A 24231-nucleotide genomic window follows, 5' to 3' on the forward strand; every position below is an offset into this window, starting at 1 on the left:
GTACAACGGTGTGTGAAGCCAATTTCTGGTGTCCCCCGCCGTGATATTGCTGGAATATTGCTAAAAGCGGCGTAAAACCATACTCATTCACTCACTCCAGTACAGCGGACTATTCCTGAAAATATTCATCTTCGGTGTGCAAGGGAAAGCCTGGCATATCATACGTCAGTCGAACCACCAATTAATCTACTGCATGTGTCGGATATGCTTGCGAGACGCGTCTAATCCGAATGGATGTTCCTTGTGTATAAACATTATTAACGAGCATATACGCGGATTTTTAAATAAGGTGTTATACTTGGTGGTAATCTCACTCGCTTATGACACGGCCCTCATAAGCTCGACAAGTAGCATATATGTCCTTACATACTGTCCATCAATATACTTGCCAATGTAGAGTGACATATAATGCAAGCAAAAGTTATCTTAGAGTTAAGTTGTGGTATCAAATCAATCATATTCTTTTCGGCCATGGACATGGAATTGAACACATATATGGGTTCAGTTATCAAAACTCTTTTTGAATCCGGATGGAACACAATCGCGAGGTGTTCTATTTCAAGTGTGCTCAATATATAACAGGCAAAAGTAAGTCTGTCTGTGTATGCTGGTGCCAGGGACGGCACACTACCAGTAACACCTGGACAGTGCTTCATGTGATGACGAGTGAGATGACGTAATAAAACACCAACTGCTACGTTGTGCAGCTTTAGCTGATGCAAGGAAACCCTTCATGAGCATCTATTTGACACTTTAACCTCAAATACATGTGTATTGAAGACAGCAGATGACAAAGTTAAAATTGTGATATCACTAGGTGGTATGAGCCCTATTGTTTGGAATATGATCCTAGAGAGCAAGGCGGACGTCATATCATGTGTATAGAGACCTAAGCTCCTGGAACCTTGGATCAGCGATCTATCTATAGACAGTAACACGTATCATCCCAGGAACATGCGGTATTGGGAAACTTCAATTTCTCTGCTTAGTTCCTTTGTAAGTATGTGTTTATATGATTACAAATGTTTGTCTCACTCCAAAACTAATGGAGGAAATACAAAACAACCATTCAGTTTAACCTGTAAAATTCACAGGTATTCTACACATATACCTTTAATTCAAAATCTAACTGTAGATGTCTGGCGGGGAGCTTCTTTCACAAAGTCAAATAACACTGGCTGAAATTAGAACATTGTGCTCAGTTCAGTGTAGCGAATAAGAAAACTGTTTCGCATAATATCGTTTCAATCCGTATGCAATCGGGTGAGCGTCGCTTCAAATTCACTGTCAAACCGTCCGATGTAAATAGGTCAAATGAGTTAAATGTAAACAAAGTCAGTCAGCTTGCTATGGCCTAGTACGCGGAGCATATTATCAGTGCGCGGACAGGTAAAGGCGTATTCAACTACCCACAAAAATGAAGCTTCAAGTCTTGACGTTCCTAGGGATCATCACTGTCGGCAGCGGCGATGTATTCACGCATGAAGAGAGCGAGGACATCAAGGGTTACCTTGAGACTATGATAGGGTGTCACAACATCCCCGGCCTCACCATCGCCGTGATCAAGGGCAACGACAGCTGGACTCTACCCTTGGGGTATGCAGACACAGCGGCAAAGAGGGCGGTGACTGATGAGACGCTGTTTGGAATAGGTTCGATAACAAAATCAATAACTGCAACGCTCATTGCTGTGATGATTGACGAATCAGAAGGAAAGTAAGTAACATAAATCGTATGGATGCTCACATCTGTAATCCCGATCGTAGTTACACAATTACTCGTATGTGTTCAGAGTTCACAGAGATATAGAGGTTATCACGCGAGTGTGTTTGTTGATGGTAAATATCCATAGTGTTTATTCCTAATACAGGATATTTACCACCCCCAAACACACTAGCGTGATAACCTCTTTATCATATAATGTAATTCTTTAATTCTGTGCTTCAAAATCGCTTTCCCTCTCTCACAAACATTACCGAAACATTGCGAGTTTTCCTGGAATGCGCGTATCAATATTCATTGCGTCATAGGCTAAGTGATGTGTCAGTCAGACAGTGACAATAGCCAATGTAGTACCAACTGAAATCTGTTTCTTATCCAGTGCGAAGCAACATATACGCAAAACAACAATTGTTTTTAATTGCCTTTTGCGGCAATCCATCGGTCTGTCCGCTAGAGTAACTGCCCTTTGTCAAAGGGAAGCTACTCATACCCTAGTCTATGAGACATCACGGCCGCGGTCAGACGTTGTTGACAGTCGGTCTGCCCTGTCATAAACGTTAAGAAGTGTAGTCAGATGTACACACAGCGACAAAACGAAACAAGGTAACAATTCAAATATATTTCGGCCAAATAAAACTATTTTAATTTGTGGACAAGGTTTCAAGCCGCAGAGGTCTACAAGCACAGATATGGCTACTGTTCCCGCTTGCCTAGGCCTCGTGCCCTCGCAAAATTGTTTCGAAATTTATATCTCCAAAGTTGCCAAAACTTATAAAATGCCTTAGCTACGTCACTGATTTTCAGTATGTTAGACTGTTCTTTTGATAATGATAGCAATTATCCCTGAAGTTTATCCAGTTCCCGATGGTTAATTATGACTCGATCGCGAAATGACGAGGGCGACGCCATGTTTGTTTATAAACAGTGAAAGTAGTCCCTACTTGACGTTTAATATTTGCATCTCTATCCGCATATGACCCCAACGGATATCGTTTTTATCCGTTGGCTTTATCCTGCCGAGAAACCTACCCATTATATGATAAAACATATTATCTGTCAGTATATTCATTAAATATGGATACACTCACATGTACATTTATCACAGGAACATTAAAAGTAAATGTGTGAAAATATTTACTATAAACCGCTTCTGTAGTCTAGTGGGTCAGGCGTCTCTAGAGAAAGCTGAAGTCCGGTGGTTAGATCCCCTGGCCACGTCATTACAAAAGACCTGGTATTTTTGTTACATTGCCTGGCGCCCTGAATTAAGGGGCTAAAACAAGGACAGGTAGGCTCGGAGTGGGTAAACTGTGTCTGACTGGGGTATCCATGTTAAACTGTGGGATGGTATTTATTTATCTGGCACTACATAAAGCCCGGCCTCGTAAAGTCAGCCACACACAAGGCATGTGCGTCGCCATTTAAGTGTGATAATCTTGAACGTTGATTTCATATAACTTAACCACTTTTTACCATGTAATTAGTAATATTCCTTTATGTCACGACTGCGTGTACACAGATGACCTATCAACATCTGTCAATCCACAAATCAGGAAGTCCCAGGTGAACTTCATTGAGTTCTGTTTTCTAATAACTATACGTCAACAATAATAATACTGTACATATATGTAAATATATGTAATCAGCAATTAGGATATATATATATATATATATATATATATATATATATATATATATATATATATATATATATATATATATTAGGTGAATGTTTTGAAAAATGTACCTGCGAAAAATTGCAGCACGCAACGATGTGCGAAATACATTCAAGATAGTGTCTTTATTGTTGAAAACATTAATATATCATGTCATGTCAAAGGAAACACACGGCTAAAGCTATGACACAGGTGGTCGGGGGAACGTTGACTGACACAATATCAGCTCACGTATTGAGGTCACCCTGACCTTACTTTAGTCGTCTCTTGACACAGGGGGTATGGGGGCCATGCACTAAGCCGACAACACATTTCGCAATCGCAGCACAGTTAGGGAGCAAAGTTCAAATTGAGAGTATTTGAAATCGTGCAGGTAACTGCGATATTACGTGCATCAGATTAAATAGCCACATGTGATAACTGTACAACGTCAAGGTGAATATGCATGTACCTCTCGTATGAATATTGACACCCATGATTGTATGGAGGGGGGTCTGTGTCAAAATTACTTTCTACTGCAGTCTACATCAATAATTCTGTTCCGCAATATACAATTAAAATTGTGGGAATGTCGTAAAATGCAAGTGAGAGACAGATCCCCTATCGACCTTAAGATTTAAGGCACACACATCAGTGTGCATGTTTGTATCGCTGCATTTCGAGATATAACTTGGAAATTGTCACAAGCAGAGTACCTTCCAGCGTTGCAAGGATACATGTACTTCGCGGAACAGTCAACATCCAGGACAAAGCTTTCATTCTTGGCCTTTACAACGTATGGTGTCCGTCTCTGTTTAAGTTAATGCGCGCTTTAATTGATTTTACTGATGTAAAGTGCAGTACGAAGCACGTGAAGTAGATGGGTGTCAAAGTGCATGATATGTTCAACAGATGCAGGTATTACGACACCACGTATCCTGTCATCAACTAGCTGTAAAGAATCGAGTATGTCAGGTCGTTGTGGAACATCCTTTGTGTGTCAAATATGTGTCTTCTTAGCGTTTTGACGTAGGAAATTTCAACTTGCATATACATAGATAAGTAGCAACAAAAATATTGTATTATATAAGAACATACAGTTGTATACAGTAGTTATCGTTATTAACAGTCCGTTTTTGCATTGAAGCCATTTTCTCACGTTTAGAGATACGTAACATCTCTTTGTATGGAGTAAGATTGTGAAATCCATGGATTTCATGATCATGCCTTGTTGCAGGATAACGTTCGACACCCCTGTTTCCGAACTTCTGGGAGAAGGCTACGAGTTCCCCGATGACTTTCAGACAAGGGAGACAACTATTAAGGATGTCTTGAGTCACCGGACAGGAATAGCAGCACTGAATCTCGCCATGCTATTCGGAATTCCTCCGGGGATTTCGAGAGAAGACTTTTCTAAGTACTACACCCATGTCTATACTGTTAAAATAACACCATCAAGTAGCCATAAAGCACTCACATGACTTCTCATCCCACCAGATCTGTATAATTATCGCCCAAAATCAAATCGCATAATCGTAACCATCGAAAACATGGATATAAAAGAGGTATACTAGTGAAGGAAACACGAGTCTAGGATTTCATCCGTCTTTATAAGCTGCTATAGAGAGGGAAGGTGCCCTGTGCTTAAAGCGTTCTCTCGTCGCGCCGAAGGCCCGGGTTCGATATCGCACATTCTGCTGCCCCCCCCCCCCCGTGATATAGCGATGTAAAACCATACTTACTCTCTGTTAAAGAGAGTCTGATGTTGGTTGATGCGTCGTTTATCTTATGTCTGTACATGTATCTCACATGCACGATATCCTTCTTAGACTTGTAGGAATGATGACCTCTAAGCCATTTCGAGGAGAGATGATGTACAGCAACTTCATGTACATGCTGGCTGGGCATATCACAGAGAAGGTTTGGGGAGCATCGTGGGAGGAGAATCTGAAGACCATGTTGTTTCAAAAGATCGGCATGACGTCAACAGAAGCCATTTCAGGGGACGCTGACATTACAGGCGACAAATACGCCCGTCCATACGTCTATCTGAGGGGCGAGGTAGTAGAAGGTCTCCATTTGAGTAAGTTGTTTGTAACTGATGATGGTTCAATTTCGACATCAGTACAATTCAGAGGTAACGGAAGGTGCTGCCACCCCTTCATGTAAGTTCAGACTTATTTTAAGCAATTAGATCTTCTATATGAGTGTAATAGACGCCCTCTAAAGCCTGTAAAAGGCGCCTAGTGACAGTAGAACTATAAAAATGGATGACAAAGGGTCTGATGTTTTACTGCGGTGGTTTGCGTTGTGTTCTCTTCTCCCTGTGCAGTATTCTTCTGTCTCTATGTTCTAGGAGGCTCCTGACCGGGTTACCAATTCTAATTATAGATAAACCACAAAGAGTGAAGTTTGATCTAAAGTTTACTTTTAAAAAACATAGGGGGCAAAACCTTCCTCCACTTAATCAAAACCTACGTATCCCCCCCCACCCCTTCTCTGCCTACGTAACACAATTCAACATTCGTCCTTAAACTTGCTCTTATAACCACCTTTCTAACTTAACCCCCGAAAGTAAAACGTCCCCAAACAAACCTATTTGATCCCCACTCTATTTCCCCCCACCCATATATCCTGATCTAACATCCCATTTATCCCAACGAAAGCCGTATGAGAAATAATAAATGGTCCTGATTCAGGGCGCGTGAGTCGACTCTTCCTTACCAGATACTGGTGAGCGACGACTGACCCAGGGTAGGCTTATAAAGCCGACACGCGGACCATGTGACCAGGAAAACGGACACAACCAATGAACACGCTCCTTACATCTTGGCTCTCCAAATCATGGCTTCCGCCTAGCCGAGCATGCAAGGAGCGTGACATCGTCACGTCTTCCCAGCCACTACGCCCGCGTGGGCATAAGACACTACAACAAAGACTACAAAGATAGGTACAACGTCAGCCGTTCAACTCCCCTTAAACTAACCCACCCACTACGTTCCTAAATATATCGATTTACCCACAATAATCCCCAGTCGACCACCTAAGTATACGTCAATACGTTTGCAGACCAATTACGACTGTTTGTAAACTATGAAACAGCATTTTATATGCAGAACACTGATGATTTGTAGTGCACCAGGGGCATTGGCTGTATTCAAACATACACACAGCAGGTGACACAGTATGTTGCTACAAGAGTAGTGCATGTATAATGTCCATACCCTACTCCAGACTATGTTCTGGTATTACAGTGTCAGCGTCACACCCTTTATCAAGTAAAAACAATGCGACATGTTGTTTGGGTTGCAATGTATGACATTTTATTATGGATGATATTTGTATGGTTTGCAGTATTAGTACCGTGGGCCCAGCCGGTGGACTGGCTACCAACATCAAGGACAAGGTTAAGTTCATGAGGTTTATGTAAAACAAAGGGAAACTAGAGAATGGAACGCAATTAATCAAGGAAGCGACCCTACAGCAACTGTGGCAGCCTGTCATTCCTCTGCCTCCGTTCGTGGGTTTCATGATGGAGAGGCTCTCCCCACAGTGGCCCGTGGCCGACATATCAACCGGCTATGGCATGGGTTGGTTCAAGAATGTCTACAGGGGTATGTTTATTAAACTAACTATTTATCATATATGTTCTTCATTGACATATACACGCATGATGGATGCTATCGTACCCACTTGGCACTATATTCACCAAAGACAACCCGCTTATATTAGAGGGATCATGAATTGATCGGGCCAAAATGAAAATAATATCGTGTTGTTACATTTCGATTCCCACTTTGAAACAATTTGTTAATCCAGAACTCAGTACGTAGGAGAACCTAGAGTGAAACCAACGAACAAACAAGTGGTATACAATCAACAAATGTATAACAGACTTACTGGGTTTACACATTAACACAAATTACTGCAGTGCAATTACAATGGCAGTACACAATAGATTGGTAGTACAATATTCAATGGCAATATATAATATGATGGCAGTGATCAGTATCAAATACTAAAATACAGTGGTGCTAGCAAACGTCAGTAATATTATTGTATATTCACCAAGCGGCGACTGTAGTCAAGCTTCCGAGATGGGTTCCAAAGCGATGAAATGCGTGCGAGATGAAATGTGTGAGAGAATGTGAGGGAATGTATGAGAGATACGCAAACAAGCTACAGTCCCACTCGCTTCCAGAACACCACAGAATATTCCAAAGCAGTCCACGGTATGAGAGCTGGTCAAAACGTTCACAATTGTGAAAGTGTTTTTAATCTTATTTTTCAACATAATCTCCGTGCTTTTCAATACACTTCCCATGTCAATAGTGAAGCTTTCAATTCCAGATAGGAAGGTGTTCTTTCAGTTTAGAAACAGGTGGAAATCACTTGGAGCCAGGTCTGACAGGGTGTCGCACGGCAGCCTTTGCAAGTCGAGGGGTGTGAGAAGAGGCATTGTCATGAAGTAGTAGAACTCCAGTAGGCAGCATTCCTCGCCGCTTTTCTTTGATGGAATCTCTCAGGCGATGAAGCACATCAGCACAGTTGGCTTTCTAAGTAATCAACAATGTTCACACTCTTTGCATCCCAGAATACAGTGGCCACAAAATAATTTTCTTCACTTCACATTCTCCTCAATTAGCTCTAATATTTTTCTGTGGCAATGTCGGTTCATGTTTTCCGTAAGATCAGAATTTAGAAACTTTGGCACCCAGCGAGCAGATATCTTATTCATAAATGTTCATGAATAATAGTTTCAATGGATCCATATTTTAGACCTGTGTCTTCCTCAAGTTCAACAATGGTAAACCGTCTATCTGATTGATTATTTATACCCATGTACCTCTGACATGCGGTCATGAATGTCTTTGAGAGTATTTTTGTCAAAAACTTGATGACTGCTCGGTACTCGTTCTTTTCAATTTCTGTGTCCTATCGCCTTCAGCTGGCTGTCACTAATATACAAACGGCATCAACAGACTAAATATACTTGCATTGAACAACTCAAACGATGTACAACATTGACTAGTTTACTTTGTTATTCCCAAGGGTTGGAAGTTGGTCAGGCTTAGATCTTTTTGACCAGCCCTCGCATATCCGAAGTTTACACACCACACTAGTTAGTATCTGAATATAGTTACTTCCCGAAGACTGCTTGGATCAAATGTCACTACATACCTGACGACTTATAATTATCACTGCCCAAACACAATGCAATGAGCGTCTACCGAATCTCAACAGAAACAATGTAACACAGTTACAATCATTGTTAAACAATATATACACTGCCATATAACAGTGTTCCATGCCATACTTCAGTATGGTCCAACCACGCTGCATTTATTTGAATTTAGAATTTAAACCATAGGTTTGTGCTATGTAGGTTCAACTCGACATGAATATGATCAGAATGTATCATCACACACTGATTGAAATACAGTGTCATAGATACGGTGCCGCGCCAGAAACCTATGATGGTGGGTTCGAATCCAAGATTCGGCCTGATTGATTTTCGAGATTTGTCAGCACCACACTCGTGCTTCCACCTAAGTGGTTAACGTCCAAGACTTGCAGCACCGTGGGCTTTCCACTGACACAAGCTGACATGCCATGACATACCTGAAGTACTGTTCACAGCGGAATCATAGCCAACTCACTCTCTCATTCACTAATAAGGTTAAGGCGCACAAAAATTGAGGATCTTGATCTGATCTTGATACTAAAACTGAGTTTAATTATTACATTGGTTCAACATAAGGATATCTGCTGGTATGGTTTTGTGTACACTGCGCAACACGAGTTGCAGCCTAGCGAGCTATACATATTATCAATATGAAGGGCAGATAATAATGATAATCATATTGTGAAAGTCAAAGATATTGCGTTATATATTGAATATATTCCAATGATTTTTTAAGCCAAACGTCAGTGTTCTTGCACCATCATGTCCGTGTTTTGAAAGCATTACGTCGGTACATCGCAACCTCGTAGCCTAACAGCAGAGCAACGCGTGACGTAATCAATGGAATGTGAGTGCTCGCTACACATGCAGGGGAATGTATACACATACGCAGGTGATCATGGAGTCGCTAAAACATAAGCGCTCACATTGAAAGTATGAGGTTTCTTTTAAATGAACGTTTTATCATGCGTTATGCGGTTAAAATAACTGATGCGTAACGATTGTTTTATGCTGTTATCAATTTTATTATTATTGCTTAACAAATGAGCAATAAAATGAACAGCGACCACTTTTTTCATTTTGACGGACGAATTCAATCATTTAAATTTTCAAATAGTACAATAATGTATCTTGGAGTGAAAAACCATAACTACAGACAAATGGAGATCGATTGTTGTTTGTTGGGCCAGATTGCACAATACCCCATGTCATATGGCGCTTCATTCCTTTCACAGGGCGTCGAAACATGTGGCACGCTGGAGGTCTCCACAGCTACAATTCTCTCCTGTGGCTCTTCCCTGACAGTGATATGGGACTGCACATAAGCATGAATGGACCAACATCTTCAAGTTCTAAATCTCCCCAAAACATGCTGGTGTCAGCATTGTATTACGTCACAGATATCCTGCTCGGGGAAACACCATGGCTGGACAGAGAAACAGTCTGCACTTTCCCTAAACCCTGGTTGGACATGACAATGTTTATGCCTCCGCCTGACAAAGATGACACACCTATCAAGCCTGAGTACCCCCTGTCTGAGTATGCTGGTAGTTATTTCAACCCCTTGGTTGGCGAGTTCTCTGTAACCTTTGACAAGTCAACAGATCAACTGCAAGTAAAATTGAATAAATTAGATGGTGTACTGGTGCCGAAAAGGGATGGATCTTTTGGATTAGAGTGTAAAGGCGTGTATGAGTTCTTAACATGGCCCGAGAAAGATAATCCTATGTATATGTACAACGCTGTGTTCATTAGAGGAGCGGATTCCTTTGATGGTGTTGATTTGGTAATGGCTATACCCATAGATTCACCCATTAGGTTTCAGGTTTAGCGTGTTGATGACGTGAAAACTGAACTTTGAATTTGTTTTTTTACTCACTGTTCGGGATAAACATAAATTGCTTATTACATACACTGGATTTTTGTTTGTTTGTTGTTTAACGCCGTACTCATCAATATTCCTGCTATATGACGGCGGTCTGTAAATAATCGAATCTTGACCAGACAATCCAGTGATTGACAACATGAGCATCGATCCACGCAACAGGGATACGATGACCGGCATCAACCAAGTCGGAGAGCCTGACCACCCGATCCCGTTAGTCGCATCTTACGACAAGCATAGTCACAAGCATAGTCGCCTTTTACAGCAAGCATGGGTTGCTGAAGACCTATTCTACCACGGATCTTTAGAGGTCTACACTTGAATGATAAATGTTTGTCCTTTGACAACATATATTTGCGCTACGACAGCATCTAACGGTGATCATTTCATGCGTTTGCCAATTGTAGATATACCTGCGATAGTTTTGGGCTTTTACAAATCGATAACGACGTAATTCAGTTAAATTACTGTGAAGATATAAATATTAATGAGTGTTAGGATTTGCTTTTTATCATTGTGCAACGTTGACATGATAGTTACACACTATCGTGTTACAGTAGACATTTTTGTACTTTTTGTACTTAAACGGCAGATCATAATTATATTAATATTTTACACAGAAATTGAATTATATAATAGCTATAAAACACTTTCAATTTCGTTATATTTATTTCATGTTCTAATAATGAAATCATGATCAATAACAGTGACAAAGCATACATGACCAAGTTAAATCATGGTTCAACGACTTGATTTCAATTCCCCCCTCATTAAATTCCACCTGATATCGATTGCTGTACTTGATACCCACGGCACTGAAAGGCAGTTTCCCGTTCACACGGTTACAATGGAACCTGGTCATCAACTATTAATTTTACAAGATAAACGATGGTATATTTGTGTTGAGGGAACGGCACCAGACGCCAAGTTGTTGTAGTTGCTACCATCAGTCGAGACTGAATCCGCTGATCGTGAGTTCAATCCCAGATTAAACTTAATAATATATGTTCCCTGGTTTTCACTGTATCCTGCATTTTGAATTTCCAAATGATAAATCGATGTAGCGTTTGACAATTGCTTAACCCCCAGCTTACCCCAAAAGGACTATCATTGACTTAATATGTGTATTTTGAGTTGACAACAAACACTGCCTTGTATGGAAAATAATAACAGAAATATTGTCGATAAAGTATATTTGGTCAAAGGAGATTCAAATTTCCTTATATTTAAGTGGCATTTAGAAGCTGTAGTAACAAGGAAGATGTGTTTGCCTTGCGTCGCATGATCAGAATAATAAAAGGTTGGAATCCATTCGTTAATCCTGACTTCATTCAACTTTCCTAGATTGAAAACTGACCAAAATAAAGCATCTCAAAAGCAAATACTCCAATATCGTCACGTCGTAAGACATCAGGAATGGGCTTCAGGCTTTGCAAGTGTTCGGACATGAGCCCTGTGGTTGGCGTGGCTATAGCAAACACGCTCAGCAATAGGCTGGTCCACCAACTGTACACGGTAGGAAGCCACGACGATACTGAACAAACAGACCGCGTGAGGTATTATGTAGGAGCTCAAGGACACTGGCCCATGTAGCCATCTCTGTTATCGCCAGTACATGTTTAGTTTATTATTAAAACAAGCTATAAGGTTTACGAAAAGGTAAACAAAACAAGCAATAAAAGATAAGACCAAATAAATGTAAAGATATTAGAGGTACAAACAAAAAAAGGTAATTGTTTTTTTAAAAATCTTCTAGAACTATTTCACACAGACACAGCTACATCTCTAAATGGCAAAGTACTCGTATATATTTTCTCTATCCTCATACGTTATGAAATATACAAAATGCTTTGAAATAGCTGACAAGAAGATCTGCAAGTGTTGGTCCGTCTAGGTGCAGAATGCACAGGAATCGTCCCTCCTATCCTCATCCCTGTCCTACGCACTGATGGAGTTGGGTATGGAATCAGGATGTAGATAGTCATACGGAGTATCCAGCGATCTGTTTCGTTCACTGATGATCACTCCAATCTTCTTCAGGCCCTCCCGGAAGCTGCAAACGAATACATGTGTAAGCACTTTCATGGTTTCATAATAATAAAAATATATGTCCTACAGCTTTTGATAAGATGTAATATACACACCATACAGTACTGTTCGTTCAGTAAAGTTAGAACTGAGGAGGGTGAATAGTAAGGTTTTCTATTTGAATACTGAAACTATTTCGAAGCATGTTTGGATATTGGAGATGACTATTTGTTACCGACCCATTTGTCTCCCGACAATAGAATAATATTTAAACATCGGTAATATGAATGGTGTTTGTTTAGAAAGTGTTTGTATCACGCAACTATCACACATGACGGGCAATATATATCAATAAACAATTGTAAATACGCACTTTTCAACTATTTTCTCTGCGTCTGGATCACATATGTAGTTAACCTCAAAGTCTCCCAGACTTTTGACTCCCTTCTGGCTGAGTATTTTGGTGACGATCATTGCGTCCATGGTCTGTTTCTTGTCCGGCAGGGCATTGAGGATATCAGCTTCTGTTCTGGGAGACTGAAATGAGCTTCTTGATCAGAAATGTGATCAGAAAAGCTATGTGTCACACTTTGTGTCAACCTTCTACTTATATCAGTTCTCCTGTACACAACACTATTCTACAAATAATTCGTGAAATATATATTATGTCAGTGATGTTAGTGTATTGAAACAGTCTCTCAAACAAGCACCGCCACTGAAGTAGTAGTGATAGTTTCCAAAGAGTACACCCTATGTATAATTTTCCAAAGACGACGCTTCAAACGTTTGTCTAGCTGAGTAAATAGAATGTCCAGTCAAGTCACGGGTTACCTCCCTTTGTTCATTCATGTCAGCTAAAACTGAAAGAACCACCAGCTGGGTTAATAACGTTCACTTAGTACAACAACCAGAAAAATCAAGCGATGAAATAGCAGAAGGAAAAGCGCCTTGGTTATCACCATTCCTTTATAGCAGTATACAGTTGTGCCACCATACCAAGCTGATTAAATATAGTGTCAAATCAAATAGTCCATCACGAGTGTCCTCCCTTTGATCAAGCATAGTAAACTAAGCATGAAAGCAACACACATCTTTATTATTCATATTGGGCATTTCAGAGGATCTCTTTCAGGCAGCGAGTATAAATTGAAAAATGTTCACTGGAACTCTTGAAAAATTCGGAAACTGATATAATTACCTGTCCATAAAAATGTATTTAAAATACCTTGTACCACTCTCGACTCCGTCCCAATTACCTGGACACCAATGTGTGATCTAACTGATAGACGCTGGACTGGATTTGTAAGGCAACCAACAAAAACCCGAACAACTTGAAGAATCAGTCAGTGTAATAGCGGTAAAAAATGTGACTTGGGTATCACCATTCTTTTATATTATCACAACCACATGATGTACTTGTCGCAGGATACATTTACAGGCGAGAACAAAAGCGGCTGTTACCTTGCTCATGTCAAATACATACAAAACCAGAAGGGGCAGCTATCCCCAGCCAAATACTCGTGATCCGGGTTAGTTTGGGTCTCGAGCAACCCATGCTTGTCGTAAGATACAACTAACGGGATCGGGTGGTCAGGCTGTCTGACATGTTGCATTCCATCGTATCCCAATTTCGTAGATCGATGCTCATGATGTCAGCCAGTGGACTGTCTGGCCCAGACTCGATTATTATTACAGAACACTGTCACATTTCCGGAGTATATCTGAGTGCGGCTTTAAACAAAAACAAAACACAAAAAACAACAACAATAAAAGAAAAACAAACCACAAACAAACACCGGCTTACCTTGTCTGCTGGTGGTCTCCCAACAAGGCTGAGGGGGTAGACTGGCGGGAAGCCGTAGTAGTCGTACTGGGGGAAGTTGACGGCGGCGTGCTGGACGCTGCACGTGAAGATGAACGACGTCAGCGTCAGGATCAACTGCTCCAACTCACGAAATTCGCCATCGCCAGGAACCCCCTAGAGAAATGAATGTCCACAGTCAGACACAAACGTTGCATGTGCTACCATGTGACATCACTCGACTAGGGACTACAAGGGCACACGGATCCGGAAGGGACCTCTTTCTTTAAAAAAGATTTCATGTCAAATGTCAGTACATATGTCTTGTCTATGAGTGATTATGGTTGAAAGGAGCTATTAGACACATGCTGTTTACCAGCATGGAAGATCGAACCCGGGGCGTCCGCGAGACGTGTGGTCGCTCTAACCACTAATAAAGGGGCAGCGGTCTATTGTTGCAGAGGTATTCTAATTCAGTCTATCGTGAATGCGCTGTCTCCTTTCAACCACAAAATAACTGAATAAAACTAAGTATTTACTTCACGTCAGGGGAATGCATGTCGTGGCTTCACAATGAAGGGAAATGGTAAACGAAATTCCCAGAATATATGGTTGTCAACAAAACCGATAAAAGTTGAATGATGAAGTGATGAATGAGCCATAGCATCTTATGCAAAAGTGGTGTTATGGTCGGGGGTGCTTACTTCTGCATGCATGCATCCACGAACCAATGCAACATGGTGGAGTGTGCAGACCATGTACATGACAATGTTCCGTCCTTAGCTCTGAAAACATTTGATGCACACTGTAAGCAACTGAAAATCTCCAAGCGTCATGCAAGCAAATATCTGACACCCCACAAGATATGTAACATGAGACAGAATCTATGTCCTTACGGTTAAATATTAGTCAATAATTGATCCACCGGAATATTATTCTTATTCCCTGTCTGTAGACCTATTGTGCTATGTTCCCTGTCTGTAGACCTATTGTGCCATGTTCCCTCGTCTGTAGACCTATTGTGCTATGTTCCCTGTCTGTAGACCTATTGTGCTATGTTCCCTCGTCTGTAGACCTATTGTGCTATGTTCCCAGTCTGTAGACCTATTGTGCTATGTTCCCTGTCTGTAGACCTATTGTGCTATGTTCCCTGTCTGTAGACCTATTGTGCCGTGTTCCCTCGTCTGTAGACCTATTGTGCTATGTTCCCTGTCTGTAGACCTATTGTGCTATGTTCCCTGTCTGTAGACCTATTGTGCTATGTAACCTGTCTGTAGACATGTTGTGCTATGTTCCCTATCTGTAGACATATTGTGCTGTGTACCCTACCTCTAGACCTATCCCGCCGTTCTCCCGACTCTGCACCATCTCACCGGCCCAATCCTGCAGTTCTTTGTCGTCAAGGAGACGCTGGGGTGTATCTGAAGACAAACAGCAAACGTTACAATGAGCGGAACTGCTTGTTGGGCTCACCTTGTACCATATTAATGTGAATACGGAAACGCTTTTCAAATGAACCACTTGGAAACAACCAAATGAGGCGCACCGAGAAGAACGGAGTGAGGCTAATGCGGCGTACACAGTCACTGAGATGTACCAGAAGATCTCGTCAGTATTCGAGAACACGCTTCATCTGCGCATATTGGTAGCTCGGTGTCAATTAATACATATATACATGCAGAACTGTGTCAGAAACCACAGAGCAAGGTCTTACTGTGAGCCCAAATTTCCACGTATTACGCATGTTGTATAATGCTATAATTGCTGAATATACGACATAAATGATTCGATCTTGTAACCAAAGGATAAGAAATAGGAAATACATATATACAAACTGTACTTACCGTAATATAGGTCAACGTAACTTGTGATATACGTTTTTATTGCGTTGTACAGTAGTAAAGAGTCGTCACGGTAGTAGTACCCAGGAAGAACATTCTCTTCGGACACCTAGAAGACACATTACCCGGGAAGCTGAGGAATTACACAGGGAGTGGATGTCCTTCTATCGATCAGAAGCAAAAGAATTGAAGCATTGTGTGAAATCATTCACCTGACATACACACGCAACAGGTGCTGTAGTAAACATTACTTATTACTCCGTGGGTGCCAGGGGTTGAATGTGTCTCCATTACTACTGCAGATACCCGCGGGGATTCCGAGTTACATCTGGTTCCTGCAACCGACACTGGGACTTGGTTGACTGCGTGTCATCGTACTCCATTGGTGTGATCAATCACTGAGTTGTCTGGTCCAGATTCGATTACCGCGAATAGCTGCAAGTTTTCTAATGCGGTGTTAGGTACAATGTACCATTCACTCACACATGTTGCTGTAATTGTGCGAAGGGGAAGTTAAACAACAACAACAACAACAACAACAACAACAACAACAACAACAACAACACACACAAGTTTATATTCACTCCGGTTCCTGAGTCACCGCCTCCTTGGTGTAGTGGATAGTGTGTTTGCCTGGAGAATAGAAGATTCGGTGGTTCATCAGACGCTAAAACATGTAATTGTTGTTACCCTGTTTGGCGCTCGGTACTAACTGGATTAAAACTAGGACGTCCGGCTCGGTGTCAGTACAATGTGCCCGAGTGGGGTATCCATGTTAACCTTGTGCAGGTGCATGGACCACCAACATTAAATAAAACCCGGCATACCTCAGGAGTAGTACAATCAAACACACACATACGTGTACATACAAGTCACTATGTGAGTGAAATATTTCACATCACCTCACTTACGCCTGTAAGTGCACACAGCCATAACATTTTTCTGTTCAAATATTAATAATATAATACAATTCAACTAGTAACAGAGCTTCTACGCCCACCGAGTACGTACCCCTCGTGTCCTCAGGTCTTCTGGCAATATTCCTTGAACGTTCATCCGCCATCCTTTCCTCCTATAAAGAGGAAGATACTTTACATAACATCAACCAACATTTTACTGTCAGTGATAATAATTGATGGCTGTGTGCTCCTCGGTAATGAATTCATGTCCTTAATGTGATAAGGGTTTTAACGAAGATGAATTCATGTACTTTTTGTTTTCTGCAAAGTACAACATCCTTAAGGAGGTAAATATATATTAGGCAATTGAAATTTGAACTATTTTGAACCTTTCATTGTCAGAAATCTTTAACGCAAAATGATCGCGTTATCTTGCTCACGGATGTGTTTATCAAAATATATTTCGTACTCGAACACGAAACTAAAGCGAACAAAATGTATTCAAATGTTTGCATGTTTCACATAGATAAAATGTCGCTTGGGGCGACTACTCGGCCGATGGACAACGTTGCATGGTACCTATTTAAGTTGAGCACACCATTCCTCCCTGATGACATCGTCTTGTCGATCCATCCATCAACAGCCAGAAGTTTGTCCACTGCAAGTCTGGTCGAGGCAATTGTTTATATTTAATTACTTCGATTAATATTGGAATTTGTTCATGCGTAAATCAGCTCGTATATGCATCATACAAAATAAATGTAATGTTGAATATTCTAGATCAAAGTCAGCTTTTGAAACACATTTGAAAGGAGAACAAAAGTATCCGAAGAATGCAGTGTAATTTAACTACCGATTGAACCGTAAGGAAGAACATATTTATTGGTTTGTATCTATAGTTAATTACAAAGACAGTTATACAATATCACTTTTACAAATTGGTCCACTCATATAGTACCAGGGTCTACGCACGCGTACAGAAAGTCCTGCTCTAATAATGCGCCAGTTATCCTATAAGAGATATTGAAATTGCACTCTCAGGCACCCGAGGAGTAATCAGTACATAATGCCTGGTAGACATCCATGTACTTTTACCACAATCGGTGTTCACATATCAACTATGGTACAACAAACAACTGTGTGCACTGTGAAGTCTTAGTTTAAAGAAAATCATACAAATGAATAATGTTTCTACACAAATAACACCCAAAGTCATTGACGTACTTGTTTATCGAAAGCAGGAATAGGAGATGCGGTGCCAGGAGCTTGAAGACTGGGTGGGAGATGGACACTTGTCTGTGAAGTGCCACAATGACTCCTTCCATCAACAGATGGGTATATCCTGCAACAACCAGACCGAACAATGAGAAATCTTGAAATATACAGTAGTTATCATGAAAATACTCATACATGAATAAATTATACAGTTTGAGAAAATGTTGCTTAACGTGAAAAGCTGGTCCGATTGAAACGCTGCAGTTAAAGTTATTGTGAGTGAAACATAACAAACAGGGGAACAGTTCGAGGCTTACCAGTGGTAACCAATGCGTTACAATACTCTATAGATTTCAAATACTCTTATCTTGAAGGTAATTTGTATTTAAAGTTCAGCATTCCTTACTTGTTATGTTGTTAATTCCATACCGTAAAGATACTACGTACTTGGATGTACGAGTGAGTGAGTGAGTTGGGTTTAACGCCGCTTTTAACAGTATTCCAGTTATATTACGGCGTGTCAGCTTAATGTGGGAGGAAAGCCCGAAGTGATGCAGGTCTCAGACGTTTACCACTTCGGTGTAACCCACGAGCACGGGGATGGTGCTGACAAACCTAGAAACATAATCGAGGCGAACCGGGATTCGAACCCACAATCATGGGTTTCTGGCGTGCCCAAGGGACGCAACTCTGCACAGCGAATCGCGGCGCATAAGACGACTGGGCCACCCATGCCCCCTGGATGTACGAGATGTGGGGGAGAGTAAGCCTGAAAGGCTAGACATCGCGGTGTCATCTACGCGGGAAAGCTACCCATCAGTGAGTGATATTTGTTTTGCGTCGTTGAACAATATTTATCTGTTATATGAACGGCGTGTAGCTTGAAGTAATACAGGACGGTCACCACGAGGGAAACAAGATCTAAGTGAACCAGTGACCATAGGTTTCTGGGATGCAGTTCTGCACAGGCCGACTGCCCCAACCCCTTCAGCTACACAAACGTCAAATGCATGATGCCATCGTCACGTCGCGTTAGTTTTTAAGCCAACATATAAATAAATACATACGGGGTCAAACCAATTATCTCATTCATATTCCTAGCCTCGTTGTAGCTTAAGCGTTCGCTTGACATGCCGAACACCCAGGTTCCCCCACATAGACGTGATGTCTCACTCACTCACTCCCAGATGAAAGGACTTAAATATTGATCCTAGATTAGACATGCAAGTTCTAAACGATGACAGCAGAGGTACACTGACCAAGATGGGTGAGCGACTGGTGGTAGGTGGCCTCTGCCTGGTTGTACCACATCTTCACCAGAAGCCACGTGTTCGGGTCGTCGGATGGGAGAAACACCTGTGACAGATTTAGTTCAGAAGATTATTCAACGAACATATACAGCACATGCAATAATGAAAATGACGGACGAAAATGAAGTACTTAGGTTTATCAAAGCCTGAAGACAAACATAATTATGTCAAATATTAACTGATAATCTACTGAAAGACTGGGTGCAGTCAATATATATATCACAACACAGCTTGAGCGCGTAAGATTGCAGGGAGTTGACCGTATGTGTTAATATCACCTAATTAACCCATCAACAAGAAAATAGCTGCAATTTAGATGTCAAGAATTGTGTATGCGTCACATGTGACATTGCGGTATGCAACTGTTTCACCATCTTACTAGACTATGAATAAACCTTGGCAATAAATGCTGAGCTATTGCTAACTACAAACTGCCACCGCTCTCATTACCTGCAGCAGCAAATCATATTTCTTAATCAAAATCGTTTATTGCACAAGCGGACTGACAGTTAAACAAGATGATAGTTACGGGGTTGTCTGATCCGGGGTCCTGGAACAACTGGATGGCGACCGGAACAAGCTGGTCTTTATTGTTTCGATACAGTAGAGCAATAGGGGCACACACCTGTAGACAATGTAACGTTCCGTTGAACATCAGCCGGTCTGATACACAATGCTATCATTTACATTACCAATAAGTCGCTACAGGTCGTAAGTATTAGTGGGAGAGATCTTTGTAAACTATTTGCATTTGCATTTGTGTCATTTATCATAGAGTGGCACGCTAATACTAGTGTATAATATTAAGCTTTCGTTACCAAAGTAATCATCTAGCAAATAAGCTATCACAAGAGTGTGCCTTTACAATTATGTCAACGTTGTCTCCGCGTTATAAGGGTAAGAAACATTCACCAACCACGTAGTCTTCGCCTTTGCAGACTAAGTTGTGGAGAATGTTCAGGTCACATTCAAACAAACTCTTATTAGACAAGGCTTCCGCCACAGATTTCCCTTCCAAGATTGGTTCAAGATTGTCCGTTGTGACTGCGAGTCTAAAATTAAACATGTGCGAACACAGGGAATGCACGATGGCAAACTATTGTACGACTAGATAGCATCTATTATGTTATGAATCCTCCTTACTTATTATGAATGATATGGGTAACTCTATACAAATTACACTGACACTATTCATCAACGGGAAACTGAAGTGTTAACGAACATGAGATGAATATAAGGTTGCCTCAGGGTATGACATGACAAACGAGGGCAATACTGCTGACACTTCATGAAAGGAAGTACTAAGCGTCTGGGGCGGATATGAACTATTTGAATGTGAATTTGTTGACTTTACATATATGTGCAATATCATCATGCACTGCATTGGAAGTTCAAAAAGGAAAAAAACGACTCACTTATGAGGAATATGAGAACAAAGTCGAATGATACAGGGACAGGGTCCGTTGAGCCTCTGGTAACCGAAGAACGAGTCTTCCCTCCACAAGTGACTAGCCTGTCAACCACAGTGTAAAACTCGGAGTACATGCAGTCACACTTAAAATTAATTAATGCAATTTACAATTTTCACACATCGTGATGTTTTGTCTGATATTGATATTGTAGCAAACAATTGTTATTACCCAGGGTTCGTTGAAGATTTTTCTGACGTACACGTTTCTGATGTCATCCAGGCTTTTCCATCTTCCAGTTGTTAACATCGTGATGCTGCTCTGTGCTATCAGATTCAGTTTTAACTTCTGTAAGTCCCACTAAAAGATTTTATCAAGTTCAAAGAATTAATAAATTATGAACATCTTAAGATATCTTGGAACAGTTTGCGTTTTGAATATCAAACACAAAACGTGTACATTGGGTCATAGGTCTATTCTCGATAATATTTTGTTTGGGAACAAAATGTGAAATCAATATTTTCTTCTTAGTTATGTTCAAAGAACTTCAGTGTTCCTCATCATAATCCCAACATAATTGTGTAATCGATGACCGAATGCATGACTCCTGAACACGTATAATTCTGATACGTTTACCTTGTTAGGAGGTAAAATCCGCCAAAAAGAAAATCACTTACACGGTGTTGACTTGGAATCTGCTCTTCAAGAGGCAGTTCCTTGATCTGAATAAATATAATTAGGATGGGAAATGAAGGAAACTAATACATCATTCCAAACGTAGTAGAAAACACACGCATATCAATTATATGACAGTGAGTGAGTGAGTTTGGTTTTACGCCGCTTTTAGCAATATTCCAGCAATATAACGGCGGGGGACACCAGAAATTGGCTTCACACATTGTATCCTTGTCGGGAATAGAACCCGGGTCTTCGGCGTGACGAGCAAACGCTTTAACCACTAGGCTACCCGACCGCCCGTAATTACATTACAAAATACAAACGCGTTGTTGTTGTCCCATGCCCAAGTACATCTGCCATATGATTTGGGGAATAAAACAAATGTTGAAGTGTAAACTACCACACCATCTCACCATTTCAACACATGGACGTTATTTCATGATATCGACTCAAATTCTACCGACATGACATGGTGAGAACGTTAACAGTCACGCCCAGAGGCAAAGCAAAGGAGTCTCTTCTGAATAGGTCTTCGTAAACATGTGATTAATTTCGTGATTTGTAATTATTGATATTTTTATCGCAACGATCGTAGTATAACAAAACATTGAATGTTCACCCGGCCCCGTTAGTCGCCTCCTACGACAAGCACAGTCGCCTTTGTCGGCCAGCATGGGATGCTGAAGACCTATTCTACCCCAGATCTTCACGGGTCGGAAAAGCAAGGAGTTAAGAATGCCTATTATGGAGACAAACGTTTGGCACATGCAACATTTTAAGAACATGGATGACTTATATGAATTATCGATGAGTATGTCTCCCTGATAAATGTATAATGAATAGAAGATACCCATACTTTCTTATCAAACGCATGAACCGTGTTTATAACACTGAGTAGATGCGAGAAATCAACCGTGAAGGAAATGCTTCCGCCAATATTAAAGAGTGTTTAACGCGCAATGTTACCCTGGTCAGAGATTCAGTGACGGTGACTCACCGAGGCCGGGAGAGTGACATCGCTGGTGTCCACTACGTAAATTCTGCGCTTGTCCTCCAAGTCCAGCCTCCTCTGCTCCTGTTGGGCATCATCCTGTGGAAGGAAGGTGTCATTTTCCCGGAACACGTAGTGGTAGTGAGGTCGCAGCCACCTGAACACGGGGAAGATGTACACGTCTCCGTTAGATTTGTTCTCCACTGTGATCCTTTCAACGTACCAGGAACTTCCAAAGCCAGAGTCGTCACGGAATATTTCAAGCTTGCCTAGCTTATCTATAAATGCAGTCTTATCCTTTGGCAACTGAAACACATCCAGATTCCCTCTTTCAAAGTCATTCTTGAAGACATGGTTGAGTTGGAGTTGATCCGTGAATGATCCTTGCTCATCGTGAAGTATAACAGACACATTTGCATCTGTACCTGCACCTTGGACGTCCCCAGTTCGTACATGAATAACAAACTCATGATTGGCGCTGGATGACATGCTGAAACAGCGAGTATGGTGGCAGTCACACAGTTCTAATGACTCACTGTGTTGTGAGAGACACAAGTACGTGGTTTGGTAAAGGCTGTTAGTCTTCACTCAGTAAATAAGAAATGTCTTTAATGTCTCCATGTATATTCCCTATAGAGACCACTGCATGATCCTCGGCATCTGAACCGTTGGCTGCTCTTGAATGAGGTCTAGATATTGTGTTTCAGTTGAGCGTACATCCTGTAATATGACAGTGAATAGCACTTGAATGAATTAAACATGACACAACAGACGGCGTCTCAGATTGACGGAATAAATGCCAATCCACTATGACGATAAACGTTGCAAAATTAGTAGCCTTACGTATATATATTGTGAGTGAGAAATAGGCTTCACAAATTGCACCCATTTTGGGAACGAACCCAGATATACATGATTGTTTTCTTAATCACCTACCTGGTATGTTGCTCAAACTACAACATACATGATATATCATTATAAGTTAGTGTTTGAAGTTGAAACGGCATCCTCAGGGGATGAAATATGTTTATGCCAGAACATGGGTTACATGTAGGTATTTGTGTAATCATTTTGACTGGCACGTGTGTTCTGTCGATTGTCAGCGATATTTAATCACTTGTTAAATGAACTGACAGACATTTACAAGATGACAAGTTGTCCACCAAGCACACTTGCATTCCCTCTGTTGAATCGAGGCCACACTGGCTAAATAATATTTTGCTTACAAACCCCACTTACAAATTACGACTTTCCTTCGATTGTCACTATAAGAGGGAAGAGGAAGACCATTGTGAAATCACTTCACATAACAGGGAAGTATATATTTCAACAATCAGGGAAGTATATATTGCAACAAGCATCTACAATACTTAGCCTATCTGTTTCCTGGTTCGGTTACTCAAATCTCAGTCGTGAAATATTCCGCGTGTGTGTATGTTTCCTGTGCACTGATTCATTCCGACACTAGGGAACATGGAAGAGCGTAGCTAGAAATCCTTTATATGACCCCGTGGGTGTAGAAGAGGAAATTTGTTTCAACGTTGGGACTCGAGGTCAGAATAAGGCAAATAGCTATAGGTTCTCAGGGTGCCGTTGTGCAAAACAACCGTAG

The 24231-nt window shown here is 41.1% G+C and overlaps 1 protein-coding gene and 1 pseudogene across 1 annotated transcript; one reads left to right on the forward strand and one right to left on the reverse strand.

The window, feature by feature from the left end:
• Positions 1-1394: 1394 nt before the first annotated feature.
• On the forward strand, positions 1395-11722 carry LOC139449855 (uncharacterized; annotated as a pseudogene).
• On the reverse strand, positions 9626-23808 carry LOC139449853 (polyunsaturated fatty acid 5-lipoxygenase-like). The gene is made up of 16 exons (XM_071231417.1): positions 23764-23808; positions 22626-23339; positions 21628-21672; positions 21182-21310; positions 20957-21054; positions 20458-20593; positions 20071-20166; positions 19491-19587; positions 18241-18358; positions 17596-17682; positions 17129-17189; positions 16121-16226; positions 15606-15697; positions 14280-14453; positions 12849-13012; positions 9626-12500 (listed from the first exon to the last, which is right to left on the reverse strand). The coding sequence occupies exons 2-16, from the start codon at positions 23106-23108 to the stop codon at positions 12386-12388; spliced, it is 2001 nt and encodes a 666-aa protein (XP_071087518.1). The 5' UTR covers positions 23109-23339; positions 23764-23808; the 3' UTR covers positions 9626-12385.
• Positions 23809-24231: the final 423 nt, after the last annotated feature.

This window comes from Haliotis cracherodii, unplaced genomic scaffold, assembly GCF_022045235.1.
Source record: "Haliotis cracherodii isolate W230 unplaced genomic scaffold, xgHalCrac1.p SCAF_8, whole genome shotgun sequence".
NCBI classification, from domain to species: domain Eukaryota; kingdom Metazoa; phylum Mollusca; class Gastropoda; order Lepetellida; family Haliotidae; genus Haliotis; species Haliotis cracherodii.

Excerpts from the sequence above, each read along its gene's own strand:
- LOC139449853 (XM_071231417.1), bottom strand. The coding sequence starts at position 23,108 with ATGTCATCCAGCGCCAATCATGAGTTTGTTATTCATGTACGAACTGGG. Across the intron at positions 21,673-22,625 it reads ATGTCACTCTCCCGGCCTCG|ATCAAGGAACTGCCTCTTGA; the intron begins GTGAGTCACCGT and ends ATATTTATTCAG. Across the intron at positions 13,013-14,279 it reads GGAGACCACCAGCAGACAAG|TCTCCCAGAACAGAAGCTGA; the intron begins GTAAGCCGGTGT and ends AGCTCATTTCAG.